The sequence below is a fragment of the Perissodus microlepis genome, chromosome 3, assembly GCF_051167445.1.
Source record: "Perissodus microlepis isolate ML-2025 ecotype Zambia chromosome 3, ASM5116744v1, whole genome shotgun sequence".
Taxonomy (NCBI): domain Eukaryota; kingdom Metazoa; phylum Chordata; class Actinopteri; order Cichliformes; family Cichlidae; genus Perissodus; species Perissodus microlepis.
This window is the reverse complement of record NC_140463.1, coordinates 31,562,655-31,578,825: the sequence shown is the minus strand read 5'-3', so window position 1 is coordinate 31,578,825 and position 16,171 is coordinate 31,562,655. Positions and strand designations below refer to the sequence as shown.

General features: G+C 39.1%; 2 protein-coding genes across 4 annotated transcripts; both read right to left on the bottom strand.

Moving 5' to 3' along the window:
* Positions 1–10: 10 nt before the first annotated feature.
* Positions 11–6,187, bottom strand: oxa1l (OXA1L mitochondrial inner membrane protein). Of its 3 annotated transcripts, none has more exons than XM_084924065.1 (11): positions 6,061–6,187; positions 4,692–4,885; positions 4,091–4,186; positions 3,723–3,999; positions 3,421–3,564; positions 3,239–3,324; positions 2,519–2,683; positions 2,314–2,418; positions 2,058–2,220; positions 1,848–1,928; positions 11–245 (listed from the first exon to the last, which is right to left on the bottom strand). In XM_084924065.1, exons 1-11 carry the CDS (start codon positions 6,125–6,127, stop codon positions 124–126), a joined length of 1,500 nt encoding a protein of 499 aa, XP_084780191.1. In that variant the 5' UTR covers positions 6,128–6,187; the 3' UTR covers positions 11–123. The 3 variants fall into 3 exon arrangements, with proteins under 3 accessions (XP_084780191.1, XP_084780189.1, XP_084780190.1); XM_084924063.1 differs by having other exon boundaries at positions 4,692–4,826; XM_084924064.1 differs by having other exon boundaries at positions 4,692–4,795.
* Positions 6,188–12,920: 6,733 nt separating this feature from the next.
* LOC146391209 (uncharacterized) lies at positions 12,921–14,483 on the bottom strand. The gene is made up of 4 exons (XM_084924044.1): positions 14,327–14,483; positions 14,129–14,229; positions 13,477–13,629; positions 12,921–13,391 (listed from the first exon to the last, which is right to left on the bottom strand). The coding sequence occupies exons 1-4, from the start codon at positions 14,481–14,483 to the stop codon at positions 12,930–12,932; spliced, it is 873 nt and encodes a 290-aa protein (XP_084780170.1). The 3' UTR covers positions 12,921–12,929.
* Positions 14,484–16,171: the final 1,688 nt, after the last annotated feature.

Genomic DNA, 16,171 nt, shown 5'->3' with positions numbered 1-16,171 from the left:
TACAATAAGGTTGTGTTGAGGCAGTTTACATTTTTATTAGAACACATATTCATGCCCCTAACTCTTCTATCCATAAATATGTACACAATTCATCATTACTGCCACGCTGACAGCTGGTTGGATTTATCCAATAGTGTCCTTCCATGGTCTCGCCTTGCTTCCAGCAGACTTGTCTTTAGCTGATGCTGCTGCAATGGGAGGTTTCTGCTCTAGAGGATTGTGGGTAAAAGTCTGTCTCAGTGGACCTGCAGGGAGAAATGAAATGAGACTACTCTTAGATAAACCACGGTGGCATCAAGTGATAAAAGTCCGGCAGCAGAACAGCAACAAATCAAACAGCTCCACCGAGTGTTTAGGAGGTGTAAAGACAAACACGTGTGGAGTCTCCCCCTACCTGTGACCTAGAAATTAATCTCAGTAGCCATCTTGAGGAATGTTTCAATTCCTAAAATATATCTGGAAGATAGAGGTGGTTTGCTGGAACAGCCATAAACACGGACACACAGGTGTATCCTGTCCTTAGAGTGTTTTTAATCTTGGTGTGTGCAGGAGACAGGATGCTACAATGATGATCAACTGCCTAATCAACCTCTGCCCTTCACACCTGTGTGTGGTGAATAAAAATAGTTCCCGTGCACTGCTGTCATTGTGACTCCTGACATTTAAGTTGTCACGAACACTTAAGTTCACCTGGACACTCCCCCCACATTAAATAAAGCACTACATTGTTGCCTTCTTCATGTCTCTTCATCGCCTCCTCCAATCATATCTCTGATGAAAGGAAGTAAGATGTAAGGAGAGGAGATGAGGAAAGGAACTGAGGATGCACAGAGAAATGAGACGAGGTGCAAATATGTGAAATGTCTGCTGTGAAATATAAGCTCCAAACATCTAGAAATCAGAAAATGTTTGCCAAAAACCCTCTTTTTCACAACAAGCTAACCTTTGATCTTTTGAATTAAAAAATGTCCATATTAGTATTTATTAATATATTACTTGAAATATCACTTTCCTGCTAAATTTACAACCATCCAGCAGTAAGTTGCTCACTGGATCAGAGTACTCTGATCAGGTTTCACACTCAAGAATCTGTATTTATCTCTTCAAACGCTAATTTATTTAACACTACTAAGTTATTTTTTATACTTCCCAATCCTTTATTAAAACCTGTCGTTTTTAAGGATCTTAAATCTTTCTTTTAAGCTTTTAAAATGCAGTAAATTCCTTATAAAGCAGGTAGTACTGAAGTAGCCACTGAATAACTGCCCGGATAATTCCCACAGAAATCAATTGTATATGTCACATTGTTCGGTAGGTTAAGGGCACATGCTCTTGGCTGTGTGTGCATCAATGGTCAAAGCCATTTTTTTCTTTTTTTAAACAGCTTTTAAATAATAACACATGTTCTTCCACAACTACAATGAGGCCTACTTAGGAACAAATACACACAACAATCAGCTCTAACCCTGCAGCTTTTCAGCACATGAATCCGTTCTCCACCTGCTCCATAACAGAACAGGGACTACAGCAGACAGGCCGACCGCCTGACAGGGTAGCTGACTGACAGGTAGGATCAGGAAGCGGGTCAGCAGTGAATAAACCTTCAAAATAAAAGCGAGTGAATTCTACTCCGCTAAATTGACTGTGTCTGGTGTCAGTCTGTAAGGTGGAGGGCAAGATGACAAAATGTACTTGGGTCAGAGTTTATATAAATGAGCAACCATTTCAAATAAAGTTTTTTTTTTCTCCCTCCCTCTAAATAAAGTGAGTCATTTTTCTGCAAGGAGGAAAAAACCCCTGACAGGGGCCAAAAGGTCTCTGTGGATGAGCTGAAGACTGGGACTGACCTTTGGCAGCGAGGTCCAGATGATTTTTTATTCTTCGCTCACGCTCTTCCAGCTGGTGGGCCAGCTGAGCGTTCTTCCAACCTGCAGACCAAACCAGTTCCAACACAGACAAACACGGAAACAATCAGAGTGGAAACAAAGTGCTACAAACTACAACTAGATTTATAGTCCTACTCTATTTATCGACAGATTTATGCTCATAACACCAACCCTTTTTCATGCTTTCGATCAATCCGTCACTCTGTGGCAGAGCGGAGGCCGGGTGCTTGATCCTTTCAGGGATCTTCAACTTTTTTCTGATTAAGGGGTGTCTGAGCAGAGCCACTTGACACAGGGAGAAGCAGTTTGAGGTCAGCCAGTAGGTAAAGACTGCCTGAAGTTTGTACAAAGAAAAAAAAAATAAAGAGATGTTTCAGCGATGTTTTTTATGAGAACAATAACAGATGTGAGCGAATGATTCACTGACCGTGGGGAAGTTGATGGTGAGAGGGAAGATGACTAAAGGCATGATCCTGAACACCGTCTTCATGGCTCGCAGGTTGGGGTTGTCAATCCCAGACTCTGCACCCAGCTGAGGAAAAAAGATGATGATGAAGTGGGTCAGTAATTTTTTACCATCACTCTCTTTTTGTTGCCGTGTTTCTTTTGGGAAATAAGAGATCTGAGTTCACCTCCAGGATGAAAAACATCGTTCCAGTGACGGCCAAAGGCAGAATATAAAAAGGATCTGATGCCGTCAGGTCTGCAAACCACAGCATGCCTCCTGTCTGCATGCTGGGCACTGGCAGATAGGCCATCTTTCTCAGGGCGATGAAGAAGGAGATGAAGACAGGTGTCTGAGGGTTGTGGGCAGATGAGTGAGGCCAGAGAGAAAAATGGGAAAAACAAAGCTCCAGCAAAAACAATCACAAACACGTTGAAACAAAAAAGCAAAGTCGATGATAATAACTAGCATATCTGCAAAGGTACACATACATTCATCACTAATTTAACAGCCATGAATAGTTTCTCTGTTTTATGATGATGAATCCATGAAGCTGCTCCCCTGCACCAAACACACGCCTTTATTTTGAAGGGTCACATATTTGACATATGGCTGTGTTTGTGATGTCTAAATAAAACACTTTCAACAAAACCCGCCATGGCAAAAAGCCAGACACCAAAATCTTACTTACAAACTGCATTTTTAGTTTTTGTGTTACAGTCAAGATGAACTAAAAATAACTTCTTGTTAATCATAAATGCACCTAAAAATCTAAATTCCACCTTTGCTTACACTATAATAGCTGTGAGCTCCACATAAGCAAGTACTAAGCTGAAGTGTAAAATTTGTTTAATTAGTCTGCCTGAAACATTCATGCCAATAACACAGAAAGCTGAGAATAACTGACCTGCACCAAAGGGATCAGGAAGCCACGAAGAGGATTCACGTCATGTTTCTTCTGGAACAGATTCAGGTCAGAGTACGCTTTGGAAACTGTGACAGAACCAGAGACAGCAGCAGCAGCTCAGGATCAGCTGAACATCTGAAGTGTGATAATAAGGCCATGAAGAAAGAGGAGAGAACATTTACATTCAAACTTGTTTCCGCTCTGCTTGGCCTCATTCATCCTGTTGGTCAGTTTGGTCATCTCGGGCAGCACGTTGTTCAGCTTCGCCGCCTCTCGCTGGCCCTTCACTATGACGGGAAACACAGCCAAGCGAGCCAACACGGTCGCTGCAGGAAGGAAAGCAGAGCATGAGAATAGACACAGGAAATTAAAAACAAGGCGCTTCTTAAAGAAAACTTGAGGAAAATATAAACCCAGCCTGTGCTTGGGTGGCCTAAAGTGACGCACTGATACTGACAGATAAGAAGTGTTAAAGCATGCTTACCCACAACAATGGCTCCCCACCAGGGCAAACCCAGATCCATGTGAATGAACTCTAACATATTCTGGACCAGCCCCACTGGTGTGTGACCAGCTAGTCCAAGCTCTGCTAAACGAGGCTCTCCAGCAACGGCCTGCAGGACCTCCACTGCAGTCGGTGCCACATCAGCGACCTGCTCAGAGACCGGCTGTGTTAAAACAGGAGCAGGGTCAGCAGACACGAGAGGAAGAACAGAGCTCTCTGCTGCTGGTAACACACTGGAAACCGTCCCACCTAGGATCTAAAATTATTAAAAATGACAAAAGCACCAAATGATTGAAGTGATCACGTAGCTGAGGGATGCGGAAGATTTACTTTGGATGCAGACTCACCTGCTCAGTGACAGGCTGTGTGACGGAGTCCAGGACTGGAGGACTGTTTAAAGTTTCTGTTACTGGAACTGCAATGGATCCACCATCAGGCGGGATCTGTGAATGTCAAGATAAACTCTACACATCAGTTAAGTAGAAATGTAATAGTGTAACCTCACAGGAGTTCAATTTGTTTAATTTCAGTGTTTCTATAAACTGGATCCAGTTGTTAAAATTACATCAACTTGTAATGTGTTACTGGATCCTACGCGACTCATTTCACTCTACAGTCCACCTGTGGCTGTGATAGAGGATTTAAATCCTACAGGCCACTCCCAATCCTGTTACATGAAGAGGCTAAAACATTTGACACACTTTAGTTTGACACACGACAAACACAAACCTTTCCAGGTCTTCAGGCTGGCCACTGCACTCCAGTAAAAACTCACAGACACTTTTTTTAAACCAACATTTAAATAATACCGTGACTACTATCAGTTTACACCAGTAAGTGAAGAGGCTCAAAAAACAGTATAAGTCAGATTAACTTTAATGTGTGAAAAAGGTTAAAGAATGGCATAGATCTAACTGTAGTGACTACATAACCTGTGTGGCGACCCACCTGTGAGCTGTTGTGTCTGACGGCCACAGCGTTCACCCAGAGGAACTTGTCATGGTGTCTGCGGCCCAGCAGAGCCCTGGTGGCAGGGCTGCGGCACTCAAACACTGTGTGGAGATGTGACCTCTGGATTAACCGCTGTGTGGACAAAAGGAGGACAAAGACCTGTCGGTCTAATACACTAACTGCAGAATAACATTTTTTTTTTTTTTTTTTAAATAAAGACAAGAAGCAACAGGAAAGTAAAAAATAAAGCTTGTATAATTAATGATTATATTTCAAACTGAATCCTTAGAATAATTTACTAAGCTACAACCTTTTCATCATAGGATCATAGGATAGCATTCCTTGTGTTGCAGCAATCAAAATGTAATTCTTTAATAGTGACTGATTTCCCTCACTAATTGTGTAATTTGACCATGAAACACTTTCTGCAGTTTCTGGATGTAGGACAAGTTAGCCTAAGTCACAGAGGTGCTACACCATAACGTTGTACGTTTGTTTTTACTTGGTGAACAGTAATTACGGAATTTTTTAAAAAGATATTTTCAGTTTAGTCTCCTGCTTCTGAACCAGTTCAGTAACAGAAAACAATATAAGATGTTACTGTTTTACTGTTTTGTGAGGGTGACTTGCATTGAAAACGCTGCGTACAGATGAACAGAGTCAACCTTTTGGGATTTACTTACCTGTATGATTGGGCATGCATCAAGACTTTACTGCAGTAAAGTGCTGCTTGAATTAAACAATGTGACTTATATAACTCTTTGGCCACATAAACTAATGCAATGTGATTATTTTTAAATGTGATCGTCAATCTTTGCATTTGTTTAACAATTACTATAATACATCCTTAATAGATACATTGACGTTCGGGAAAACAGAACATGTAGTTAAAGTTAAACCTATACTGACCTCTAGAGGTTTTCAGGTGATTCCTGCAGGACATGGGTTATTAAACTTTGGCACGGTTTGAATGAGGTTAATCTATTTTCATAAAAACTCTCATTATTATACATCGGAGAGAAAAGCTGTAATGGTTCTTTATAAACTGGCAGCCTCTGACAGACTGTGCAGTCACACTGATGTAGCATTACGGATTTTCAATAACATCAAACAAACTCCTACTAATTCCGTATTTCAGTGTTTTTAGCTGACCTGTCCGCGCTTTCTGGTTTAAACCCTGCTGGTTTTACAGTTACCCTGAACAGCAGAGATTCCTGTCTTTGCTGGAGAGCCTGTTACTGTCAAAGTCACACAGGAGGCATGATGCTAGCCGGCGAGCTAGTTAGCCGTGGAGAAAAAGCTATTTGTATCTTTGCTTCGGAAGCACAGACAAAGTGCCGAACGTGAAACTGTGAAGAAGACCTACGTGGCTCCAGATGTCTGAGAGAGAATGGCCGCCTCGGCTTGGTTTGCCTGTCTGTCTTAGGAAACATCTTGTTAAGCAGACCGGAGTGAAACCGCTCCTGACGGCAGCCATGTTGACGTGACAGACAACCTGCTACGGAAAGCGCAATTAGTCAATTTCAATTTCAACAAGTTGCGCACATATGTAAAAACACGATGTTGGTTATTTCTACCAAGGAAGTTTGTTTATTTGCATAATTACATTTAAAAAAAGTCACTGCCTGAAAATCATAGCAAATTTACCAAGTGGTTTTGGTTTGGTCCACTTTGGAGTCCAGGATCCAGGATTATTTGGAAAGATGACCTTTTAACCTTTTAAAAACTGAGACTCAAAGATACAAAAAACAATCAATAAACAAGCCTAAGTCACATATAATCACAGTCTGGAGTGTTACAGCAATGGGTGAGACATGTTTTCACTTTGTGTTACTGATGGTCACGTTATTACTAAAGGTTGTGTAACATTTGAAATGGTCTGTGTGCTTTCTGTGGTTCCTTTACCCAGTTTAAATATTACATTAAAAATGTAATGGAGACTTTCATGCAAGAAATTGTCTGTCTCGTCTTTTACACCTCTATTTCTTGTTTAAACCATACTGAACAATCTAGATGAAGAAACGTGAAGATGAAGGATTTTCATATCAAGGAAACTGAAACACGAATGAAAATCACTTAGTGTTATTCCCATAAAGCAGAAAGTTGCTCTTTCATCGTAAAAAACACGACATAAAATGTAAGGTAATAAATATAATGAAACAATGATGAACAAATGAAACAAGTGACAATAACCAAAAACCAAAACAAACAATTAAAATCCTCAAACTTTATATGTAAATAACTTTCATTTTTAAGTTAATACCAGGTGGCACAGTGACTCCGTTTTAATGTACAGTTAATCATCAACACTTTAAACACTTTAAATAAAACCAAAACAAAACAAAATAAACATCCCACAAAATATTCCTTGGAAAACTGTGTCTCTGTGTCTCTGAAAATGATATTTAATGTTAATGTTAATGTCAGTAAGTGTGAACACTTCTATAAAAGCAAAAGCTCTGTCAGTTTGCTGGTCTGGAGTTTTCAGGCATGTGTTAATGCAATGCCTACGCTGTAAAAAAAATTGTATTATAAAAGTATTTTACGGTGTATTTTACAGTTTTGTACTGTTCTTCTAGAACATCATTAAATTCACATAAATAGACTGTGATTTTACATTTCAAATGTAAATAAACGTAAAATCACTGTAAATGTAATAAAACATCATTTTCTTGTTTTTTAAAGGTATTTGTCTGTACATATGCATATTTAGATTGTTAAAATACATTCACAAATGCATCACAATTTCACAAATATTTGTCTGTTATTTGAAAGATTGAACTGTTAAATTCAAATGTAATGCTATGGAAAAATATATAAAATGATTCTTATAAACTTTTTTTTTTACATCAAATAATAATAATTATTATTGTTATTTAGGGCGATCGTGGCTCAAGCGTTGGCAGTTCGCCTTGAAGGTTGCCGGTTCGAGCCCCAGCTCGGACACTCTCGGTCGTTGTGTCCTTGGGCAAGACACTTCACCTACCACCTACTGGTGATGGCCAGAGGGGAATTATAAGTGGAATTGTAAAGCGCTTTGAGGGTCTCAAAAAGCGCTATATGAATGCAATCCATTATTATTTAAACCAACTGTTAACTGTATATTTCTGTACATTTAAATATTATTATTCATATTGCTGCATTCATTGACCTTGTTTATAGGTAATTTCATTGTTTAATCACGTTAAATTGTTCCTAATTTAATGTTTAAAAGCACTTGAAAAAGGCAGAATCCCATGTAAAATTATGGCAACAAACTGTATTGTCATTACTGAAAATAACCGTATTTTCATGAGAAAGTTATTTTCTGGTATTATTTTGGCGCCCCAGGTGCCAGAATATTACTGTTTTTTTAGGATTTTCTTTTTTACGGTGTAGGAGGAAAGACATGAGCTGTGATCTTAAAAAAAGCAATTGTTTCTGCCCATCAGTCTGGGAACGGCATATCCAAAAATTTGAGGTCCATTTAAACTTCCAAGAGCTACGTCTCTAAAGGCCTCAGTTAGCATGTAAAATGTTAATTTCATGACATTAAAATTAGAAAATGAATGAAGAAGTTTGGCTTGTTTATCAGAATCAGAATACTTTATTAATCCCGAAGGAAATTAGGGTTACAGCAGGCAGCACGCTAATGGCGCATGCGCACTTACAAAGGAACCCTCTGACCAACTTTACACAAACATCACATTGGGGAGACATGTCAGAAAGGTAGGCTGATAGGAAAAAAACAACGAAAATACATAACATGAGGTAAGAGGAGGAGAAAAAAAACTCCACTCAGACTGAGCTCCTAGTGGGAGAACAGTTTGATAACAGAAAAAACACCTCAGCACAAAAAGCACATGACTATCAATACACCATAGAAACACAAGACAAGCAACAGGGGCGGGTAAAGGGTAAGAGAGAGCCGGTGTAGACAGCGCATCCGGTCCTGCAGCATGTCTGCGCTGGTCCAGTCGACTGCACCAGCGCATCCGGTCCTGCAGCATGTCTGCGCTGGTCCAGTCGACTGCCATCTTCCCCGGTAGGGCACAAGCATCGAAGGCGTTTGGAAAGGGAGTGGGGGAACAGTGTGTGCATATCAGTGTATGTGTGTGTGTGTGTGTCCAGAGTTCAGCTGAGACTGTCCTCCGCCCCGCCAGGCTAAGTAAACAGTCTTCCAGCCAACCCAGGTGGCCTTGCATGGAATGGGGGCAACAGTCTAAACAGAGTCGTTATCAGGGTGTTTTGTTCAGCTCCAGCCTTGAGGCCGCAGCTGGCGCCGAAGGGGTCTCCGCATGAAGTGATGATGGTTTTTACTTTAGTGCAAACAACTCATATGAATTTCAAAGCTGTTCTAACAGTCCAACACTGGTCTCTCAATCTCCCATTGGAGAGCCTCGAGCTTTCTATGATGTTATCCAAACTTACGTTCCGTGATGTTGTCATTCTTTTTGCTCAAAGAGCAGGTTCTGAGAACTCACGACCGCAGTGCACTTCCCCAAGATGTGATTGAATTTGCGCTCAAAGGTGTTGTTCGAGCTAGCCCCTCCAGATGTAATCCAGTTTTTCACTCAGAGGTCTTGTTCTGAGTATTCACGGCAGCCGTGCGTTCTCCAAGATCTTCTCCGTGTTGCACTCAATGAGCCCATTTTGAGAAACTCACGCCTCGTCCCATCATTTCAATCCCAGCGGGCAGCCTTGTGGGGGTTTGAAACAGCCGGTTCTGCTTCCTTAATTCTTCGATAAGCCAGGGCCAAGCCAGCTCCGATCAGCAAGAACCCTGTTATCATGGTTCCGAATAGGTAGATATCTTCAGCAGTCAGGCTCACCCGAGCCCAGACTTCTCGTTGAGAAGGGGTATCAATTGCATTCAGGGACCAGTTGATCAAATCCATAATTTGATCAACATAATTATGATCTCATATGCACTCACATGATCATATTATTGTTATGTACTTACTGCTGTCCCTTTTTTGGTCTTTATTTTTCATATAATAAAATACATCATGTTTGCAGCACACTGCATAATGTGTTTCATATCTTATTTTTGAGACACTTTAAGAAATCAGATGTTTAGCTGGACTTTTGCTAGAGAGATCATTTTTATAAAACTCTTCCATGTTTGTTTGTGCTATCTTGTTTCTTTAAACTCCAGATTACAACAGAGGAATCTGGATGTTACAATATTTACAGAAACAGATCGCTGCTAAAAGCAGACAGTTACTGGGTGACTTCAAAACATAAGAGGCAGAAACCAATGCCTGAGCCAAGATAAGAATGTGATCTGAAAGACAGCTCTATTTCTATTGAGGCAATACTTATAATCAGTGTTGGGCAAGTTACTTTGAAAAAGTAATTAATTATAGTTACTAGTTACTTCTTCAAAAAAGTAACTGAGTTACAATATTCTAAAAGTAATTAATTACTTGAAAAGTAACAATTGCGTTACTATAAAAAAAAAACGTTGAACCCTCTGGGGTCCAGGGTATAATTGACCATTTTTAACTACTTTTGATTTTCCCTCCACATTTTACCTTTAAAAACTATTTACTTTGCCTTGTTTGGTTTCATCCTTTTCAGCACAACCTCACGTGTCTGAATTTACAGTTATGTTTTCATTTTGACATCCTGTGTTAACACAATTGATCTAACATCAGACAAAAACCATAAAATCAGAGTAGAAAAAGTTATATTTTTTACTGTAACAACCACAAACATGTTTATTGAATCATATTTCATAACTTTAAATGCAAATATAAATGGTCAATTTTAGTTATTTATTTAATATATAAGTTATTTACATCCATTTACCTTTTACCCTTTTTTTAAATAACCATTTCAAACTATTTACAGAACAATCAGCTGTTCTGCATTCAATAAGATGCCACACAAGTTATTTGTGCCACTCCAAAAAAAATAATTTCTGTCCACTATAAAGGAGAACATCACAGCCTGATACCTGCAGGTCTGACAGCAGCAGGTGTATCACTCCTTTTTCTACCTGGAGACAGCAGTCGCCTCATTGTTCTGACACACAACACAAAACTATTCACAACACTACACACTAACTACACAAGACAACACTAACTACATGCTCCAAACACGCTAAACGTCACAAATCTCTCACATCTCAAAACTCGCTCTCTGTCTTTTTCTGCTCTCTCACTCTCTCGCCGTCACTACTAACTTCCCCTGTTTTTTTTTGTTTGTTTGTTTGTTTGTTTTTTTCTCTCATAAGCAGAGAGTGCTTGCTGCGCTGTCCTTAGACAGTAAACGGGACGAAACTATTGAGGAAAAAACGCCGCGTATATATTGTTTATCATGACTCTGGTTTTACGTGGCCTATCAACACAATTTAAAAACTGGTATATATCACCTTGTTGCTTTGTCTTTAAGTGGTCATGTGATCGGCTTACCACGACTACTTTATTCTTCCTCAGTCAAACAGCAGCACTCATGCGATTGTTTTGCCCCCTGAGCTCCAGGTGTTGTGCTAGACAGTGATCGTGATTACCATCCGCGGGAGCGCGCACAGCTGCTTAAAGCTGTAGCGTCCAGATTACTTACGTATTCAACTTCCGTGCAACTGATATAAGATGCGGTAAGCTGAACACAGCTTCAACCGTCTGTTTGTTGAAAAATAGTAACTGTAACGGCGTTGTAACGATAGGAATAGTAATTAGTTAGATTACTCGTTACTGAAAAAAGTAACGCCGTTAGTAACGCCGCTACTTTTAACTCCCATCACTGCTTATAATATTGTGATACTGACAAGATATATTGTGTCTCAAACAGGATGATGTATGGTTAAGGCTAAGTATTTGTTTCGCCTGTTTAAACCACCACAGTGGATTTTAAATCAATCCATGAATCGAGATGTGACTGAAGTGCAGACTTTCATCTTTAATTCAAAGGGTTTAACAAAAGTATTGTGTTAGCTGTTAACACATTACATTATATATTTATACATAGTCCCTCCTTTCAGGCACTCAATTGGACAAACTAACATAATTATACATATAAGCAGTGTTTTTAATGCTTGCTGTCAATGACTTGCTGAAGTCTAGAAACTATGGACATCACCAAATCCACTCTTGAGATGCTCTGCCAGACCCTTACTGCAGCCGCTTTCAGTTGCTGTAGTAAGGGCCATTAACGTTTATTTGCAGTGCATTATGTGCCACAACAAACTTTAGAAAACCACATTTATATGCCTAATTTAAATACTCTCATCTTGCCAAATTCTGCACTCTGAAACAGTATATTTTCCTAAACAAAAGCAGTTGGAAGTGCAAAATTTTGTGGCATGAAAAGGATACTCTCACAAATACTTACACAATACGGTCAGCAAAACACCTACGTCTACACCTTTTAGTCACAAAACTGACACCTCTTGAGTAAATCCCTTTTCTTTTTTTTTTTTTTAAATTATATTTTTATTGAAGAAAAAAAAAAGGGGGACTTGTTACAATAAAGTGCATTGACATTATTTAGTCAAAAAAAGAGAAAAGAAAAAAAAAAGCCCTTTTTCTTAGTCCTTTTGTTTTACATTCTGATAGCAAATAAAATTAACTCATTGGCTTGACAATGTGTTACATAATGCAGCATGTTTAACTTATTTACAAAGACTACATTAGGTTGAGTAAATCCCAACAATAAATTTAATGCCAAAAGGAATTTTTGCTCTGATGCAGACTGGTAGAAAACCAGCTGTCAAAGAGCAATCAAAATGTGCATAAAATGAATTTTCATCCACATGTTTTAGGACAAATTTTTTCTTTTAAAAAGACGCACGATTTATTTATTATTGTTAAAGTTTACTGCAGTTAACAATCTTGTTTGACATGGTGAGGAGAAAAGGGGATTCCTAGGGTACAAGGAAAATTTAAAAAGTGAGAAATTATCCAAAAAGTTATTTTAAAAGTCTATAAAAGTCTGGTGCACAGCTACATTCTTCAGATTTCTGGTGTAGAATTTTTTTTCATTAAATATTAGAAAGTGAATTCTGTATTAGAAAATGAAGAAATTCTTTCAAATAATAGAAGTAAAACACTTAATTTTAGAATGCTAATATATTAACTTGATGATAACTGGTCTTAATCTGACTTATTGCTGTATTTGAGACACAGAAAGTCACTGCATTAGATTGTGGTAACTGTAGCTTAGTGGTAAATTTTAAATCAGGCTTTACCAACTTACTGAGCTGATAGTTTTTCTATGTGAATCACATAATAACAACATTTCTGTAACAATCTAGTAATCATCCCACTGACACACTGGTATAGAAGTCTGTCTAGGGGCTACACCACTGGAACAAGGTTTGTAATATTCACTCGTCTCCAAACATTCCTCTTTCATTTTGAGGCAAACAAAGCAGAACTGCACCTTACAACGTGTACAGAAGATGTTTTTACACCCAGTTGTGTTATGTTCCACTAGGAAGCCACATGTGGGACAGGCACGGATAGAGGGACAGCCAGTGATGCCCTCCACATCCTTAAAGGTGATATCTGGACATTTTCTCAGAATTTCTAAGGACTTATTGATGCAGCCATGATTTTCACATCGGTTTGAACGTGGGGACGGACCTTTCCATTCCCTCAAACACTGCCAACAGAACGTAAAGGTCCGATTTAGATCAGCTGTGCACACTGTACATTCAGTACACAGATTACTGAAGTCAGTTCTCAGCACTGAAGACTTGCAGCCAGGACACTGTTAATAAAAAACGATTATTTATTTAATGCTCAACATTTGGACAAATATGGCGCAGAAATGCAGACTATGTAAATAAACTTACTGATTTAACATCAAAAACATCCTTAGAGTTGCTGAACATTTTCTTTTCAAAGTACTCGATTTCTTCCAGGGTTAGAAGAGCCATTTTACAAACCTCCTCAAAGGACCACTCAGCATGACATTCAGTTTGGCCGCACACAAACCTGCTCTCGCCCTGAAACAGAATATACAAAAATATATATTAATCAGTGAAAGGAAAACTTGAGGAACAAATAGCAACTGCTCACAATAGTATATTAACTGAGCCACAGTCCAGTCTCATGCCTATTAGATTCCATTCCTACAAGACTAATGTGAATGCTTTATTTATTTATTTTTGGATTCTGAAGTAGCAATCCAGAAAGAAAGCTTGAGAACTACCAGACTAAGAAAAACCCCATTAATGAATTCCTGCACTGATGACCCATTACTTAAACTCCTATAAAACTTATACAGTGCGTTTCTGCTCTATCTGGTAAAACAACATACAAACGTTCTTGACATCATGAGAGTTGTCAGTTCTGCCTTATAGTCTGTAAATGTTGAATTGGTGCCTTTTTGTGTGACTTCAACTCAGTAGTTATGCAACTGAGTGCATAGTAATATACACTCAGTTCAAAAATCACTGTTAATTTATTTGGGGTTTGTGAGTAGATGAACATGTAATATCCTACCTGATTCAATAAGCTAAGACACCAGTTGGCGAGAGACATGGGAGTGACAGCATGGCCGCAAGACATCAGCGCTCTCGGAGACTTGAAGTCCTCATACAAGACTATGAGTGACACATGAAAAATCTTATTACTGTTATACACTCTACTCAACATTATCTGTAGCCCAGTAAAGGTAGAATTCATAGTCTGAAGACTTACAGTCAAACTCATCATCTCCATCCACAAATGTAAGTGTAGAGTCGGATGGGTTGTAGCACTTCTCCTCCTCATATGTCAAACTGCTTCTGGAGTCTTGAGAGGGAGTTCTGCTCCTCTGATGAGAAATCTTTTTCTTTTTAGACAGTTTTGAACCCATCCTGACTCAGCGCCGCCTTCAGATCATCTACAACAAAACAAACAGAGATCTCGCTAAAAAGTTTTTCTCTCATTTCATCCACTTTTATTTTTGGACTTCACTCCATCAGGGGCTGTTACTATACCAGATATTCTACATGCATATGATTAACATGTATTTATTCCATGTTTTATTCTCTCACTACACTTTTCCTTTATGCTGGGTGCTTTGTCTAACATTACGCGTACATGTAGACATTACACAGGAAAGACAAAAGGAGCTCATGCACAACTATGTGTGTCTTGGTGCGCACGCATTAGAGTCTATAGCATTAGAGTTTATTGATAATACTGCCATAAGAGAGCGTGGAAAAAGTCAAGCCTGACGCGTGGATTCTAAGAGTTTCGACAATATATCGCTGCTCAAATTCCGATTAGATCAAAGTAATCTATGTTACTCACTTTGACGCGGAATAATCTTCGTCATCTTTCGACCTCTTGACTTGCTTTGGAAATAGCTCCCAAATGAAAGTTATCCCGATGCGCAGACGGATCTTAAAAGCGAAAACCCTGAACTTTGTTTCAGACGAAACAACTAAATGGCCAATAGTACCCAACACTCCCATTATTTAATGCAAAACATGAAAACGGAGGTAAGAGAGGAACTGCCAAAATCCAACGATGTCAGAATTCCCAAAATTGTCAAATCCTACTCGCAAGGAAATTCTTGTCTACCACAAGACACAACCGCAATAATCGTCTTTCCATCATCTGTTAGAACAAAGCACATCAAACAAAAACATTCACGTGTACCTGATGACTAAAGTTTAAACATGAAGACTTGCCAAATAGAGATCCGGACGGTGACCTTTTCTTATTTTTCAAAGAAGAACAGAAGTCGCAGCTGCCCGCAGGTCGAACCCGTGACGTTGTTTTCTTGGTCATGTGGTCGCGGTATGACGCGTAGTGATCCAGTCAGAGACTCTCTCTACAACACAACAAATAGGGATCATTTTAATTTAACAGAGAAAACAAATCCATGGGTGTTTGTTGTTTGACGTTACATTTTATCACCAAATTTTCGTGAACAAACAGTCAAAGAGGCTCCACTCCAATCACATAGATTTACCTCAGCCTGTTGTTTTCCTTTTCTTTCTCTCTCTTTTTTTAAATAACACTCTAAATAACACTAATCCATTCGCGTCTGCCCATATGCAAAGGATGTCTTCTTTCACTTGCGTGTGTGGACACACGAAGGTCACCACTCTGCCCTCCTCCCCATGTCGGAAAAAAACAACCTTTCATGGGTGTCAGATCGGGTCCAAGTGAATTAAATTTCCTCATGAGACCGCGACAACGAAGCTCGTAAAGAGCTCCGTATGTTGTTGTTATGATGAAAATACAAAAACGGGATACGCAATCTATACTCATTCTGTAATAATAATAATAATAATAATAATAATAATAACAGTTGTAAACTCGAAAAATTTCGTCTCATCTAAACATAAAAAGGAGGAGGAACTCAGTCCATTTGATGGAAAGCTGGAAATGTAAACACTGACGAGCTGCATTCAAAATCACAATGTTATAAAAAGTCTCTTCCAGTTTTAAAAATTACGCTAAGGTGTATCAAACAGTGTCTGCCTATATTTTATGACCACTTGGACTTTTGCATTGAGACTCTCCAGTGCATCATGTGCCCTCTGGGCG

Coding starts and splice junctions, on each gene's coding strand:
- oxa1l (XM_084924065.1), bottom strand. CDS start 6,127: ATGTTTCCTAAGACAGACAGGCAAACCAAGCCGAGGCGGCCATTCTCT. Junction 4,886..6,060: donor TCTCAGACATCTGGAGCCAC/GTAGGTCTTCTT, acceptor AAAAAAAAAAAT/GTTATTCTGCAGTTAGTGTA. Junction 4,187..4,691: donor TCAGACACAACAGCTCACAG/GTGGGTCGCCAC, acceptor TGACATTCACAG/ATCCCGCCTGATGGTGGATC.
- LOC146391209 (XM_084924044.1), bottom strand. CDS start 14,483: ATGGGTTCAAAACTGTCTAAAAAGAAAAAGATTTCTCATCAGAGGAGC. Junction 14,230..14,326: donor TGGAGATGATGAGTTTGACT/GTAAGTCTTCAG, acceptor TGTCACTCATAG/TCTTGTATGAGGACTTCAAG. Junction 13,630..14,128: donor GTCTTAGCTTATTGAATCAG/GTAGGATATTAC, acceptor ATTCTGTTTCAG/GGCGAGAGCAGGTTTGTGTG.